At 35.6% G+C, this 15,671-nt stretch overlaps 1 protein-coding gene across 3 annotated transcripts in view; it reads right to left on the reverse strand.

Moving 5' to 3' along the window:
* The window catches only part of LOC127735988 (nicotinamide/nicotinic acid mononucleotide adenylyltransferase 1-like), a 42,292-nt gene that overhangs the window by 5,546 nt on the left and 21,075 nt on the right, over window positions 1–15,671 (reverse strand). For 2 of the 3 annotated variants that reach the window (XM_052246484.1, XM_052246486.1), the window contains exons 7-8: window positions 13,404–13,462; window positions 9,979–10,077 (exon numbers count right to left, since the gene is read on the reverse strand). In XM_052246484.1, coding sequence (XP_052102444.1) covers window positions 9,979–10,077; window positions 13,404–13,462 — 158 coding nt within the window. Of the gene's footprint in view, window positions 1–5,696; window positions 5,734–9,978; window positions 10,078–13,403; window positions 13,463–15,671 lie in introns of all 3 variants that reach the window. The other variant, XM_052246485.1, reaches the window with a different exon arrangement.

Genomic DNA, 15,671 nt, shown 5'->3' on the forward strand with positions numbered 1-15,671 from the left:
TGCATTAAAAATAAGATTTAAAAGGCAATTTTATTTCAGTGATACCCCTAATCTTAGGGATGAATCCCAACAAGGCCAGAATCTTGATAAGTCCCTACAGAAGAATGAAAGCGCTAGAGAAAGAACAAGCGTTTCTGTCTTATTTATATTCAACTTGAATATACTATTCTGTGCATGAGAACAATTTTTCATTCATATATTTGTAGGACTCTGAACCGCGATGGTCACGCTGAAGTGCGATGGTTTGATGCTGAAATGAGTTTTTGATCCGCTGAAGTGCGATGGTGGGATTGTGACGCTATCTTGTTGATAGCTACGCCGAAGTCCGATGGCGGTAACGCTGAAGTGCGATGGATTACATAAATCATAGTTCACATGTAAATGTAGAAGTGAATTGTTTGTTGGAAGTAGCTTTTCGGTTTTTTTTAAGGTAAAACATCGGGAGTATAACCTGTTTAACTTAAAACAGACATGATAAATAGTCATTGCCTTTCCAGTCCTAACTGTAACGTAGTGTACTTTGTAAATAGCTTCAGACAAAAATACAATTATTTATTATAGTTCATACAATCTTTTAGATATTGACCACTATAAATGCTACATAAAAGTTTATTTTCCTTTAAAACCAGTACGTATTGCAATGACTGAAAAACGTAGTAGTTATTTGAAATGCAAATACTACTTGTTTAGTAAGAACGGAACAAAATACGCGGAGAATTTATACGGCTGCTGTGAACGAGAACAAGAAACAAGATAGTTTTTACTGGACCAGGAGAAAATATTGAATGTTTGTATTTACTAGTTTATACTAACTAATTAAAGAACAAAATCTTAAAATAATTGGAATAATTAAACATCTTCAGATTTTAACTATAGCCATCACGCGTCATAGAGACCATCGCACATCAGCGAATGGACCATCGCACTTTGGCGAAGACCATCGCACTTCAGCGTGACCATCGCAATTCAGCGTTCCCATCGCATCTCCTAGTCCTACATTTATATAGTCGAATGAGATCTGTCTTCGGGTGTCAGGGGAACTTTTGCATTTCTGGAACCATATTCGACGTGATGTGAAACAGTGGCTACGAATACATGATGACAAGAAAGATGACAATTGCATTTACCAAGCAGATATCAGAGCTTTGAAATAGACAGAAGATCTAGTAAGGGTTGAACGTTTTTACGATACACTTTAACTAAAATCGAGAATACCGTTTGAGGATTACTTTAATGAATAAATCATCATAGAAACCAGCTTCAAAATATGTACGCCAGACGCGCATATCTCTGCATCAGTTGAGCCATCTAAGGTAGAAATCCGAAAGACGTTTGGTTTGTGACCCTGATGCAATTGTTAGTAGGGTAAATTCTGAAGTGATAAAAGTTGACAAATGTGACATGCTATATCAACAAACTGCTTCAAATTAACGCCGACTTTGAGAAGGAAACAACTGTATCTTGTTCACAGAAATCTCTTGCAATTTATGTTGTTTGACAAAAAAGGTCCATCATGTGCCGGGAGCAGGTTCGTTCGTCGTGGAAGTTGTAAATGGTGATAAACACAGCGTACAACTGTATCCAAAGGAAATGTGTTCCTGTCCTTCTTTAGTCACAGGTTACCACATTTTAGCCGTCTATATTGGTATGAAAGACCTCAGAGAAAAGCGTTTATACAACCAGAACCATCTTCTCAAAAATTCAAGGAAGCAACCCAATAAAAAAGCTGGAAGAAAGCAACTATGACCATGTGATACGGATATTTCAGTAATTCCAGCACCTGATTCCACCTTTCAGGCTTCATTTTTATGTTCAGCGCCGCAATCTGAACCACAACGAACACCAATAACACCGAGGTCAGTTTTAAAAAAGAAAAGCAGCACCTCTATTAGCACTTGTTTCAAAGAAGAGAATAAAGTTTTATAGTCCAGATAAAAGCAGGCATTGATGATAAGTAAATGGATTCGGTAGATATTCCAGATTCTCCACCTCCACAGTGAATATGGGTTCAGTTAGCATTTGTCTAATATTTAATGACAAAAGAGACATCAAATTTGACAGAAAACTCTTGCAATGGCATGCCATTAACGTTTACCAAAACCTCCTGAAAAAGCAGTTTCAATATGTTAATGGATTTCAGTACACTGGCCACAATTTTTGTCACCCAATTAACATTAAATGAGGAAATCTTTTGGACAGGGTCTTCCAATCATCAATCACCTAAGTTTTAAAACATTTTGCATTGTAATTTCAGAGGAAGAAGATGTTTTTAAGCAGGCAAATCATAATCGATGATTATCTTTGACGGTCATGTTTTTCATCTAAATAGAACCAAATGGAAACTATTTGTAGAGGTCCTTCTAAGCATCATTCCTACAAGGTTTGGTTAATATATAGGTTAATCAAATATATTTCCAAAGTGTTCCAATGAGAACTATATACAACCAATGACGACTTGATTGAAAGCCGATCAAAAGGAGATGAGAATTGTTTGTAGAGGTTCTTCCAATCACCAATCCCCTAAAGTTTAAAAAAAATGTGACTGTTGTTTTTGATATAATTTTTTGAAAATTAGCCAATTAAATCAGAAAATTGCCTTTAACGGCCTTGTTGTTTTTCATTTGATTAAAACCAAATGAAGATCCGTATTTGAAGAAATTCCTTTAATAATTCCTTCAAAGTTTGGTTAAAGTTGGCCATGTAATCTCAAACAAAAAGATCAAAATGTGATTTACTATTAGTTTGAAATGGGATCTATTTGCCACCAGTGCCACCATCATAAGAATAAGGAAATTAGGTAGGAGACAACTATGCACTGGAGAACAAAGGATAACAATGTTACCGTACAGCCTTCAACAATGGTACAAAACTATACAGTATAGAAATGGCCAGACATGACAAAATGTTAAACCATTCTAGAAACATATCAAGATTTAAAGAGGATCATTTGTAAAGAGTCTTTCAATCATAAGTCTTCCTCAGTTCAAAATATTTATGCTTGTAGTTTCAGAGATTTAAAAAAAATGACAAATAAGAATCCAAGATGTCCTCTGGCTGCCATGTTTAACATCCAATCAAAAACAAATGATAAAGGACCTTGCATATATCATTCCTGCGAATATTTGTTCATATTGGTAGAGTGGTTTGAGAGGAAATAATAAAAATCTGAATTGTCTAACTGACTGACATTGCACCAACCCAATGGAATGACGATAGATCACATGTGGGCCAGGTGAGCTTAAAACACATTTTTTCAATTGTTTTAAATAAGGTAATGAACATTTGATAATGATGTGAATTAGGCTAATTAGATTCAACAGTACTAATTTTACTGTACCTGACGTGCATTTCAACAATCACTGTCTCTTCAGTAATGCTTAAGGCTAAAATGTTCGAAAATCCAAACCCTTGTAAAAACCCTTCAAGAGCAGATATAATCGAAAAGGACCAAAAGTATAGACGAACCAGAAAAGGAATCAGAGCAGTGCATGAGGAAAATACATTTCTCAATTTCAAATGATTTCCTAACAAGAAATTTTAATGAAACAATACCCGTATAACATGCAAGTAATGAGGTACTGAGCTACTAGGCTGGTGATACCCTGAGGGACTAAAATTTCATCAAGAGATGTATCATCCCAGTAGTAGCATAACAATTTTACTACACCGTATGCACATTTCAACAATTGATCTGCTTCAGTGATGCTTGAGGTTAACATTTTTTAAAGGTAAGGGTTATTCTATGTTGAAATATGGAACAACTTGGCACAAAAATAAAATTGTTGGTGGCTAAATTGGAGCAGAGACATGTGTATATATATGTCTTTGATGGGAGTATGTCAAGATTTATCTGCAGGAAATTCACTTATGAAAAGCCATATTTTGGTTTCTAAAGACTTATATTTGTGAACATATTTGCTACAAATTATATTCTTAGCAGTCAACACTATGAACAATAATTACACAACAGAGATAAATGACACATTTCAAGATCATGTTGTAGTAGTTACTATAAATCTGTATAATGTTCTTCATGTGTTCCCCTGGGGTCAATAACATAAACTGCACCATCTGTGTTCCCCTGGGGTCAATAACATAAACTGCACCATCTGTGTTCCCCTGGGGTCAATAACATAAACTGCACCATATGGTATTTCAACAAACTGGACTTTAAATTTTATGTCAAAATGTTTACCAACAAATTTGTGTATCGATTATGATGTCAATTTCATGAACAAGTACTCATATATTAATATGTCATTATATAACTGTAATTGAATTTAACCTGGAACAGTGTGTATTCATACATAGGTTTTCCTTATTTCAGTGTCCAGTTTGTTTATAATTTCCTTGTGAACATGATGATTGGCATGCTACATATTTCTTATGATCACTAATGCACTGAAACCTGTCTGACCAAATCCTGACTAACCTGGAAACCTGTGAATTAATATATGATGAACCTGTGTATTCTGAACCTCCATTGAAAGGGAATAAATTCTTCAGTCATGATAGAATTCAGCATAGACAGGTTTTACTGTGTTGAAATATGACATCATGAATGTAGTGAAAGAGCAAACTGGTGTGTGACTTTAATGATGGACGTAGAACTGTAGATCTACAAATGACTACACTTTGTATGCACTGCACATGCCAATTGTAATCTTGGACAGATGAGATATGTGTATGCCGATATTTAAATAAAAAGACTTGACCCTCATGAAAAGAATGATGATATATAAATGAGGAAGACATGTGCTTCAGAAAAATAGTACATTGTTGCATTTTTAAAAGAAATTCTTCCACAGACATACTTATCATGCCTTAGTATTGAAAATCCCATTACTTAAGGGTCAGACGATAATATTAAATAGGCATACAGGATATTAATAGATCTTGTAAGCATGCATAAACATAAACAAAAGAAACGAAAATAAAGATTTTATTTCTCAAAAGTTAACAATGTAAACATAATAACAAAACTACATTTGGTCTCATTCTATAAAAGTGATTTCTAATGCTTGGTATCTGATATGATTTTATTATATATTTAAGCAACCACATGACCCCTTACATGTTGGGATGTTACATTGTAAATTAATCATTGTATCTAAATAACAAAAATTTTGAAACATAGAAATGCTGCTTATTTGATTTCACCCTGTTATAATTGGTAAATCCTGGATTTAAAATGTAGTAATAAATACACTTTTTTACCACTAAAAATTTTAAATTTAAAGTCAAAAACAGCACAAATTAGATATAAATTTAAATATAATTTAAGATAAATTCTCAGCATCCATTCCACATTATGAACACCTACAGATTTATATTCTTGAATATTTCCCAAATTGGTTAAAGAATACCATATACAATTTTTTGTTATGGTTTTATTTAGTAATGACACTAAATTGCTCCTATCTTATTCATCTAAGTATGATATATGTTTATATAAAGTATTAATGTAAAATTCAAACTGAATATTAAATGCGAAGTGCAGTTTACAAGTAAATGTAATACTGAAATACAAAATATCCCAGTTCAAAGCATTTTATTTTGAAATACAATCAGAGAAAGCTTGCTGAAGATACCTCTTAGACAAGGTGAAATCAATATAGCATATATGGATATTAAGATGAAAACATTCCTCAATGAGGGTTAAAGGTCATGAATATATTAAATCAAGCAATACTCACATAGCTTAGTGCAAAATTAAACGGAATATCTGTTTTCCTATTTTCATAAAAAATATTAAACTTGCTCTTAAAACTGAAAAACTGTATTAATGCTCTATCAAATTAATAATTTATCTGTACAATCTATATATTCATTTAAAACATGATAAAATTCATAACATATTCATGAAAATATTGTTTTCCTATAAAAATAGAAATTCTCAGAAAATTAAACACAGTTTACAAGGATATGTTATCCCCAACAGGGCTACAGAAAGCTTAATTGTAGACCTTTATCTTGTTTACAATGCCTAATATTGGATCACTGTTCTGAACATAAAATGCATTTACTACAGATCCATGTAAAATAAAGATGGGTACCCAGATTGCCAATTGTATTTATTTTTGCCAATATCAGACAAAATTTACAAAGAAAGAGAGTATGTGAAAAACTAAAGTGTGAGTGTGTGTTATTTTCTGAAGATGTAATAAAAAATATGTTTATGGAATGCAAGTAAAAATAAAAGAGGAATGTGTCCTTGGGACACAGATAATGTGCCCGCTTGCATATCATATTAAGTTATAAAGGGACATAACTGAAGAACGGTAAAAGTGATGCTACCCAAATTTGTACTTGATCTGAGTTTTGTGGTAATAAGTATTGTGTATAAGTGTCATAACATTTGGTTGAGGCAAACTTAAGTTAGAGAACAGAAATGAATAAAATGCTTCGCTGGGCGCAGCTTGATACGACCGCAGAGGTCGAACCCTGAACAGTTGGGGCAAGTATGGACACAACATTCAAGCTTGATACAGCTCTGAATTTGGATTGTGATTAAATATTTGACACAGCTTAGGTTTCTGACACAGAAAGAATGTGGTCTAAGAACTTCAATTTTTTTAATTTACCTATTATGGTCCAATGTCCAAAATCAAAATACATGGTTAGATTCAGCATATCAAAGAACCCCATATATTCAATTTTTGTTGAAATCAAACAAACTTTAATTTTGGACCCCAACTTGGACAAACTTGAAACCTGGTCCCATAATCAAAAATCTAAACACATGTTTAGATTCAGCATATCAAAATACCCAAAGAATTCTATTTTTGTTAAAATCAAACTAAGTTTAATTTTGGACCCTTTGGACCTTAATGTAGACCAATTTAAAAAACGGGACCCAAAATTAAAAATCTAAAAACACGGTTAGATTTGGCATATCAAAGAACCCCAATAATTCAATTTTTGATGAAATCAAACAAAGTTTAATTTTGGACCCTTTTGACCTCAATATGAACCAATTTGATAGCAGGCCCACAAATAAAAAATCTAAATACATGGTAAGATTCAGCATATCAAAGAACCCCATATATTCAATTTTTGTTGAAATCAAACAAAGTTTAATTTTGGACCCCAATTTGGACCAACTTGAAAACTGGGCCAAAAATCTAAAATCTAAATACATGTTTAGATTCAGCATATCAGAGAACCCCATATATTCAATTTTTGTTGAAATCAAACAAAGTTTAATTTTGGACCCCAACTTGGACCAACTTAAAACTGGGCCCATAATCAAAAATCTAAACACATGTTTAGATTCAGCATATCAAAGAACCCCAAGAATTCAATTTTTGTTAAAATCAAACTAAGTTTAATTTTGGACCCTTTGGATCTTAATGTAGACCAATTTAAAAAACGGGACCCAAAATTAAAAATCTAAATACACGGTTAGATTTGGCATATAAAAGAACCCCAATAATTCAATTTTTGATGAAATCAAACAAAGTTTAATTTTGGACCCTTTTGACTTCAATATGAACCAATTTGATAGCGGGGTCCACAAATAAAAAATCTAAATACATGGTTAGATTCAGCATATCAAAGAACCCCATATATTCAATTTTTTGTTGAAATCAAACAAAGTTTAATTTCGGACCCCAATTTGGACCAACTTGAAAACTGGGCCAAAAATCAAAAATCTAAATACATGTTTAGATTCAGCATATCAAAGAACCCCATATATTCAATTTTTGTTAAAATCAAACAAAGTTTAATTTTGGACCCTTTGGACCTTAATGTAGACCAATTTGAAAACTGCACCCAAAATTAAAAATCTAAATACACGGTTAGATTCGGCATAACAAATAAATAAATGTGGTCAACGATTTTACAAATCTAATGCGCCATACTTTGCAATTAAAGATTACTTCTTGAAATTTTTCAATATTTGAAATTTGAAAAAAAAATAATATTTGAAGAATAATTCTTTTTAATTTCTGAAATCTGAAATGAGAAAAAATTGACCCCCCACAATTTCTTTTTTACCCCCCCCCCCCCCCTTTTTTCCCCCCAAAAATTCTTTCCCTCAAGATATGGTCATAATTTCAATTCAAATTTCCAATGGAGGTTGCAACCATAATTACCCATTTAAATTTACCATAGTGCTAACTTAATCTATTTTATAATAGAATTTAAAATATAGTGTCAAATCTTTCATATGGATTTTTTTGTAAAAAAAAAAGATGCAACATTTGAAGATATTTTAACTGGTCTTCCTTTATAAATATGCATTTCTTTAAACATAATTTAAAAGCAATGTAAGGGAAGTAACCAAAACGTTGTATTTGGATTACCTCCCTTACACTGTTTTAAATTATCTTAATTGTTCATTTACCATTACTTTATACATAATTTAAAAGCAGTGTAAGGGAGATAATTTCAATAATGTATTTGATTTATCTCCCTTACACTGCTTTAAATTATGTTTTGTACTAAAGTATTTGTCCATTAAGCAGGACAACCTTGTTTTTCCCCCTTTTTTGCCCCTAATTCTTAAACTGTTTGAGCCATAACCCCCCAAAGCAAATCCTAACCATCCCTTTGTGGTATGGAAACTTGTAGTATAATTTCAGAGAGATCCATACACCGTTCCACAGTTATTGTCTGGAAACTAGAAAATGCTTATTTTTGGCCCCTTTTTGGCCCCAAATTCCTTAACTGTTGGTACCATAACCCCCAAAATCAATCCCCACCTTCCTTTTGTGGTATTGAACCTTATGGTAAAATTTCATAGAGATCCATTCACTTAAACTAAAGTTAGAGTGCGAAAACTAATGCGTCTTCGGACGACGACGCCGGACAACGACGACGACGCCAACGTCATACCAATATACGACCACAAAAATTTTTGAGGCAAACTAAAGTTAGAAAATGGAAACTAAAAATTCAGCAATTTTTCCATTTATAAAGAGGCATAGAACGGTTAAAGTGACGCCACCAAAATTCAAACTTGATCTGTGTTTTGTGGTAATAAGCATTGTGTATAAGTTTCATAACATTTGGTAGAGGCAAACTAAAGTTAGAGAACGGAAACCAACTTTGGGATGTACGGACGTACAGACAGACAAGGGTAAAACTTATTGCCCCCTCCATAAGGCAGGGGCATAATAAGTCATTATGTTATATTTATAGTACCTTATGACATTTGTGTACAAACATGTAATTGGTTCGTTACAGCTGTCAATATGAATTTCTACATGATTTCTATTTTAACTTTTCTCAAAGTTTGCTGGAAACCAATATTATATGATTCAAAGCATTTTCATTGAAAGTACCTTATTGTTGTCAATTTTTTCTTCTTTTGAAATAGTGATGATGGAAGTTTTCAAATATAATTCCATGAATTCATACATCAATAATCAGGAACTTAAAAGAGTTTGATTTCTGAATGATGCTATAAGTGAGATTAAGAATTGTCTAGGTTTTATAAACTGAAGAGTAAATTTTAAAAGTTTCAGTAAAATTATATTAATTCCACATCAAAAAGCAATTATCTCACAACATGCCTAAAATCCCTGATTGAATATAAGTAAAGTTCCTCTGTATTTTTTATTTCATAGACACTATCCAATACAAATTCGTTACCATTTATTATTTATCAGTGATTGTATTCAGAAAAACTAGATGTAATGGTAAAAATCGCTTCTTGGCAAGAAATAGTGTCTTACCAGTATACAAAAAATCTTTGATTTAAAAGCAAAACTAATATCAATGATATCTGTCACACGTAATACTTTTAAATCGAATTAATTCAAATATATGTGTATTTACAACAGAAATGTGAGAATACATAAAATAGAAATATTGCAACTGCTTTTTCTCCTTATTCACAATTTATTAATATTTGTTGTTGCACATTTCTCGTCATGCTTTAAAATAACCAAAAATAAGCCAGAGTAAAATTCACAATACAACACAGGACGAACTAAAAAGTGGATTTCACAGAAAGGACAACAGTCTTACTTGTCTACAGTTGTTCCATATAAACCATGTTTATTTATGTAATCTATTACACAGTCTTGTAGTAAATATTTAACACTATCTCCTCTTCTTAAAGATCTCCTAGGGAAAAAAAAAACAGATAAATTAGACAATAATATACATGTTGAATAAATCATGAAAAAAACTTTACTTCTCCATCATTTTTTTTTGGATTTTCATGCTTTTCTTCATATTCCCTTTTTGAGATTGGTAAAAATTGAAATGACAAATCTCTCTTCAAAATAATTATGAGTAAGCATCTGTTTATGTGATTGACACTATGTATGAGAAATAGTGATTTATTTAATATTATTTATTTTGTATATATAAAGCCTTCTTCAGAAAACAAGTGAAAAGTCAAATAACAGAGTTGTCATACTTGTACACGTTCTGTAAAAAATAAAATGATGTAAATTGGTAAATTATAATAGTGTTAGTCCTGGGGGTATCATCTAAGTCCCTGGGGGTATCATCTAAGTCCTTGAGGGGTATCATCTAAGTCCTTGAGGGGTATCATCCAAGTCCCTGAGGGGTATCATCTAAGTCCCTGGGGGTATCATCTAAGTCCCTGGGGGTATCATCTAAGTCCTTGAGGGGTATCATCTAAGTCCCTGGGGGTATCATCTAAGTCCCTGGGGGTATCATCTAAGTCCTTGAGGGGTATCATCTAAGTCCCTGGGGGTATCATCTAAGTCCCTGGGGTATCATCTAAGTCCTTGAGGGGTATCATCTAAGTCCCTGGGGGTATCATCTAATTCCTTGAGGGGTATAACTAAGTCCCTGGGGGTATCATCTAAGTCCCTGGGGGTATCATTTAAGTCCCTGGGGGTATCATCTAAGTCCTTGAGGGGTATCATCTAAGTCCTTGAGGGGTATCATCTAAGTCCCTGAGGGGTATCATCTAAGTCCCTGGGGGTATCATCTAAGTCCTTGAGGGGTATCATCTAAGTCCCTGGGGGTATCATCTTAGTCCCTAGGGGTTTCATCTAAGTCCTTGAGGGGTATCATCTAAGTCCCTGGGGGTATCATCTAAGTCCTTGAGGGGTATCATCTAAGTCCCTTGGGGTATCATCTAAGTCCCTAGGGGTATCATCACAGTCCTTGAGGGGTATCATCTAAGTCCCTGAGGGGTATCATCTAAGTCCCTGGTGGTATCATCTAAGTCCCTGGGGGTATCATCTAAGTCCTTGAGGGGTATCATCTAAGTCCCTGGGGGTATCATCTTAGTCCCTGGGGGTATCATCTAAGTCCTTGAGGGGTATCATCTAAGTCCCTGGGGGTATCATCTAAGTCCTTGAGGGGTATCATCTAAGTCCCTTGGGGTATCATCTAAGTCCCTAGGGGTATCATCTCAGTCCCTGAGGGGTATCATCTAAGTCCCTGGGGGTATCATCTAAGTCCCTGGGGGTATCATATAAGTCCTTGTGGGGTATCATCTAAGTCCCTGGGGGTATCATCTAAGTCCCTGGGGGTATCATCTAAGTCCTTGAGGGGTATCATCTAAGTCCCTGGGGTATCATCTAAGTCCCTGAGGGGTATCATCTAAGTCCTTGAGGGGTATCATCTAAGTCCTTGAGGGGTATCATCTAAGTCCTTGGGGTATCATCTTAGTCCCTGAGGGGTATCATCTAAGTCCCTGAGGGGTATCATCTAAGTCCTTGAGGGGTATCATCTAAGTCCTTGAGGGGTATCATCTAAGTCCCTGGGGTATCATCTAAGTCCCTGAGGGGAATCATCTAAGTCCCTGAGGGGTATCATCTAAGTCCCTGAGGGGTATCATCTAAGTCCCTGAGGGGTATCATCTAAGTCCCTGAGGGGTATATCATCTAAGTCCCTGAGGTATCATCTAAGTCCCTGGGGTATCATCTAAGTCCCTGGGGTATCATCTAAGTCCCTGAGGGGTATCATCTAAGTCCCTGGGGGTATCATCTAAGTCCCTGAGGGGTATCATCTAAGTCCTTGAGGGGTATCATCTAAGTCCCTGAGGGGTATCATCTAAGTCCCTGAGGTATCATCTAAGTCCCTGAGGGGAATCATCTTAGTCCCTGGGGTATCATCTAAGTCCCTGAGAGGTATCATCTTAAGTCCCTGGGGGTATCATCTAAGTCCCTGAGGGGTATCATCTAAGTCCCTGAGGTATCATCTAAGTCCCTGAGGGGTATCATTTAAGTCACTGAGGGGTATCACCTAAGTTCCTGGGGGGTATCATCTAAGTCCCTGGGGGTATGTATCATCTAAGTCCCTGAGGGGTATCATCCAAGTCCCTGTGGGTATCATCTAAGTCCCTGAGGGGTATCATCTAATCCCTGGGGTATCATCTAAGTCCCTGGGGTATCATCTAAGTCCCTGAGGGGTATCATCTAAGTCCCTGGGGGGTATCATCTAAGTCCCTGAGGGGTATATCATCTAAGTCCCTGAGGTATCATCTAAGTCCCTGGGGTATCATCTAAGTCCCTGAGGGGTATCATCTAAGTCCCTGGGGGTATCATCTAAGTCCCTGAGGGGTATCATCTAAGTCCTTGAGGGGTATCATCTAAGTCCCTGAGGGGTATCATCTAAGTCCCTGAGGTATCATCTAAGTCCCTGAGGGGAATCATCTAAGTCCCTAGGATATCATCTAAGTCCCTGAGGGGTATCATCTTAAGTCCCTGGGGGTATCATTTAAGTCCCCGAGGGGTATCATCTAAGTCTTTGAGGGGTATCATCTAAGTCCCTGAGGGGTATCATCTTAGTCCCTGAGGGGTATCATCTAAGTCCCTGAGGGGTATCATCTAAGTCCCTGAGGGGTATCATCTAAGTCCCTGAGGGGTATTATCTAAGTCCCTGGGGGTATCATCTAAGTCCCTGAGGGGTATCATCTAAGTCCCTGAGGGTTATCATCTAAGTCCCTGAGGGTTATCATCTAAGTCCCTGAGGGGTATCATCTAAGTCCCTGAGGGGTATCATCTAAGTCCCTGAGGGGTATCATCTAAGTCCCTGAGGGGTATCATCGTAGTCCCTGAGGGGTATCATCAGCCCAGTAGTCAGTGATTTTGTACTGTTATGATTTATAGCATACATTTCTAAAATTCCCATTTGATAAATAAATTATGCAGAAACAAAAGTTCCAACTCCCTCAGGAAAAGTTGTTACCCGTAGATGAATTTGGCTATTCCTTTTAGGTCCCTTTTAGTCTAATAGCTTCTAATGTTTTCTACATATTATATATCTCTGGCTTTCAAATTTTTAGGTTTGGGCGTTCCTGTTGAAGGTAAATCCAGAAAAGAGTTTCTGCTGAAAGGAATTTATAAACTCTTATTTTAATTTAGAAATTTAAGTATCTAACTATGAGGCAGTTACTCTAACTTTCATGTTCATGTAAGCTGTTAATATCAGCTACATACAGATAATATTAACTCAGTACTTACCTAATTTTTGTAGAACTTATATCATTATGTATCCATTCAGTTAGTATATGGATATTGTCCTATAAAATAGTTATCATAATAAATATTACCATACTATTAAGAGTAAAGAAATGATCAAAAAAAATCTGACATTTATCATCCTCAAATATTTTTGTTTTGACAATTTTGTGAATATCAATTCAGCTGAAATCTGTGATGTTTAAACATTGTTCATTTTCCATTATTCAATTCTAACTATGTACTGACAATATATAAACAAAAGAGGTGGCTGAGTGCAAAGATCAACCCAAAGAAGGAGGTTAAAGGGCCATTATTTGGCCCCAGAAATTACTAATATTAACAACATTATTCCTTCCTTTCAAAATTAAGTAAGTTCTAATGATACATTATTAGGGTGATATAATCTAGATACTTCAGTTCAGAAGAGTCAGTTGTGATGTCACTATGATATCATAAACATGTTGAAAGTGACACCTTTGACCTAAAATGGCTGATTTACAAATATGTATTGGTTAAATTAAATATGAACCAAGGCTTTACCCAAAGAAATATTCTACCATTTATGTATAAGCGATCATGTAGCAAAGTACTGTAAATGTAGAAAGCTTTACCTGCATTATTATTGTGATTGCTGAACAATGGAAATTAACACAAGATTAATGATTTCAGGAAATTGCTGAAAACTAAAATCCTATTGTAATTTAATGTGAGTTTTTAACTTTGTGAAACCTATCCTGTCTCAATGTTTGAAATAATAAAAATAAAAGCCTGAATAAATGTGCCAAAGCCTTTTTCAAATACTGTAAGTAATAAGTTAACTTGTAATAAGTGACTCGTTTAGCTCATATTGTGCAACTTTATTTGAACTATATAATGTTGAAACTCAGTTTTCATATGCATTTGGTTCAATTACTAAATGAACAAGAAATGATTGTAACAGGATGCTGTTACGAAGTCTCCCAAACGAAGCTCCCATAATTCGTAATTCCCAGGGTCGCCTGACATTGGGCAACGTCCAGTGAAAATTGGTTTGGTCCAGTAAAGTTATATGCATTAGTGATGCCTGGGGACTAACCTTGTATATCATTCAAATCATCTTGGCATGACAAACCAGAATATATATGGTTTAGGGGTGGGGATCTCGACCATTTACAAGATACTAGAACATTGGGGGTGGGGAGGAACCCCTGGGGACTGGCCCTATACATCATTCAAATGTTCATTACATGACGAACAGGAATATATATGGTTTAGGGGTGGGGATCTCAACCATTTACAAGATATTAGAACATTGGGGGTGGGGGGAACCCCTGGGGACTGACCATATACGTCATTCAAATGTTCGAGACATGACAAATAGGAATATATATGGTTTAGGGGTGGGGATCTCAACCATTTACAAGATATTAGAACTTTCTCAAATGGCAGGGGGTCGGGATGTCCCCTGGGGACTAACCCTGTATATCATTCAAACCATCTTCGCATGACAAACCAGAATATATATGGTTTAGGGGTGGGGATCTTGACCACTTAGAAGATATTAGAACTTTCTTAAATGGCAGGGGGTGGGGTGACCCCTGGGGACTAACCCTGTATTACATTTGATGTGCTTTATCATGACAAACCAGAATATATATGGTTTAGGGGTGGGGATCTTGACCACTTACAAGATATTAGAACTTTCTTAAATGGCAGGGGGTGGGGTGACCCCTGGGGACTAACCCTGTATTTCATTTGATGTGCTTTATCATGACAAACCAGAATATATATGGTTTAGGGGTGGGGATCTCAACCATTTACAAGATATTAGAACTTTCTCAAATGGCAGGGGGTCGGGATGACCCCTGGGGACTAACCCTGTATATCATTCAAACCATCTTAGCATGACAAACCAGAATAAATATGGTTTAGGGGTGGGGATCTTGACCACTTAGAAGATATTAGAACTTTCTTAAATGGCAGGGGGTGGGGTGACCCCTGGGGACTAACCCTGTATTACATTTGATGTGCTTTATCATGACAAACCAGAATATATATGGTTTAGGGGTGGGGATCTCGACCATTTACAAGATGTTAGAACTTTCTCAAATGGCAGGGGGTCGGGATGACCCCTGGGGGCTAAGTCTGTATATCATTCGAACCATCTTAGCATAACAAACCAAAATATATATGGTTTAGGGGTGGGGATCTTGACCACTTACAAGGTATAAGAACTTTCTTAAATGGCAGTGGGTGGGGGTGACCCCAGGGGACTAACCCTGTATTTCA

The sequence above is a fragment of the Mytilus californianus genome, unplaced genomic scaffold (genome assembly GCF_021869535.1).
Source record: "Mytilus californianus isolate M0D057914Y unplaced genomic scaffold, xbMytCali1.0.p SCAF_3, whole genome shotgun sequence".
In the NCBI taxonomy this organism is placed as follows: Eukaryota; Metazoa; Mollusca; class Bivalvia; order Mytilida; family Mytilidae; genus Mytilus; species Mytilus californianus.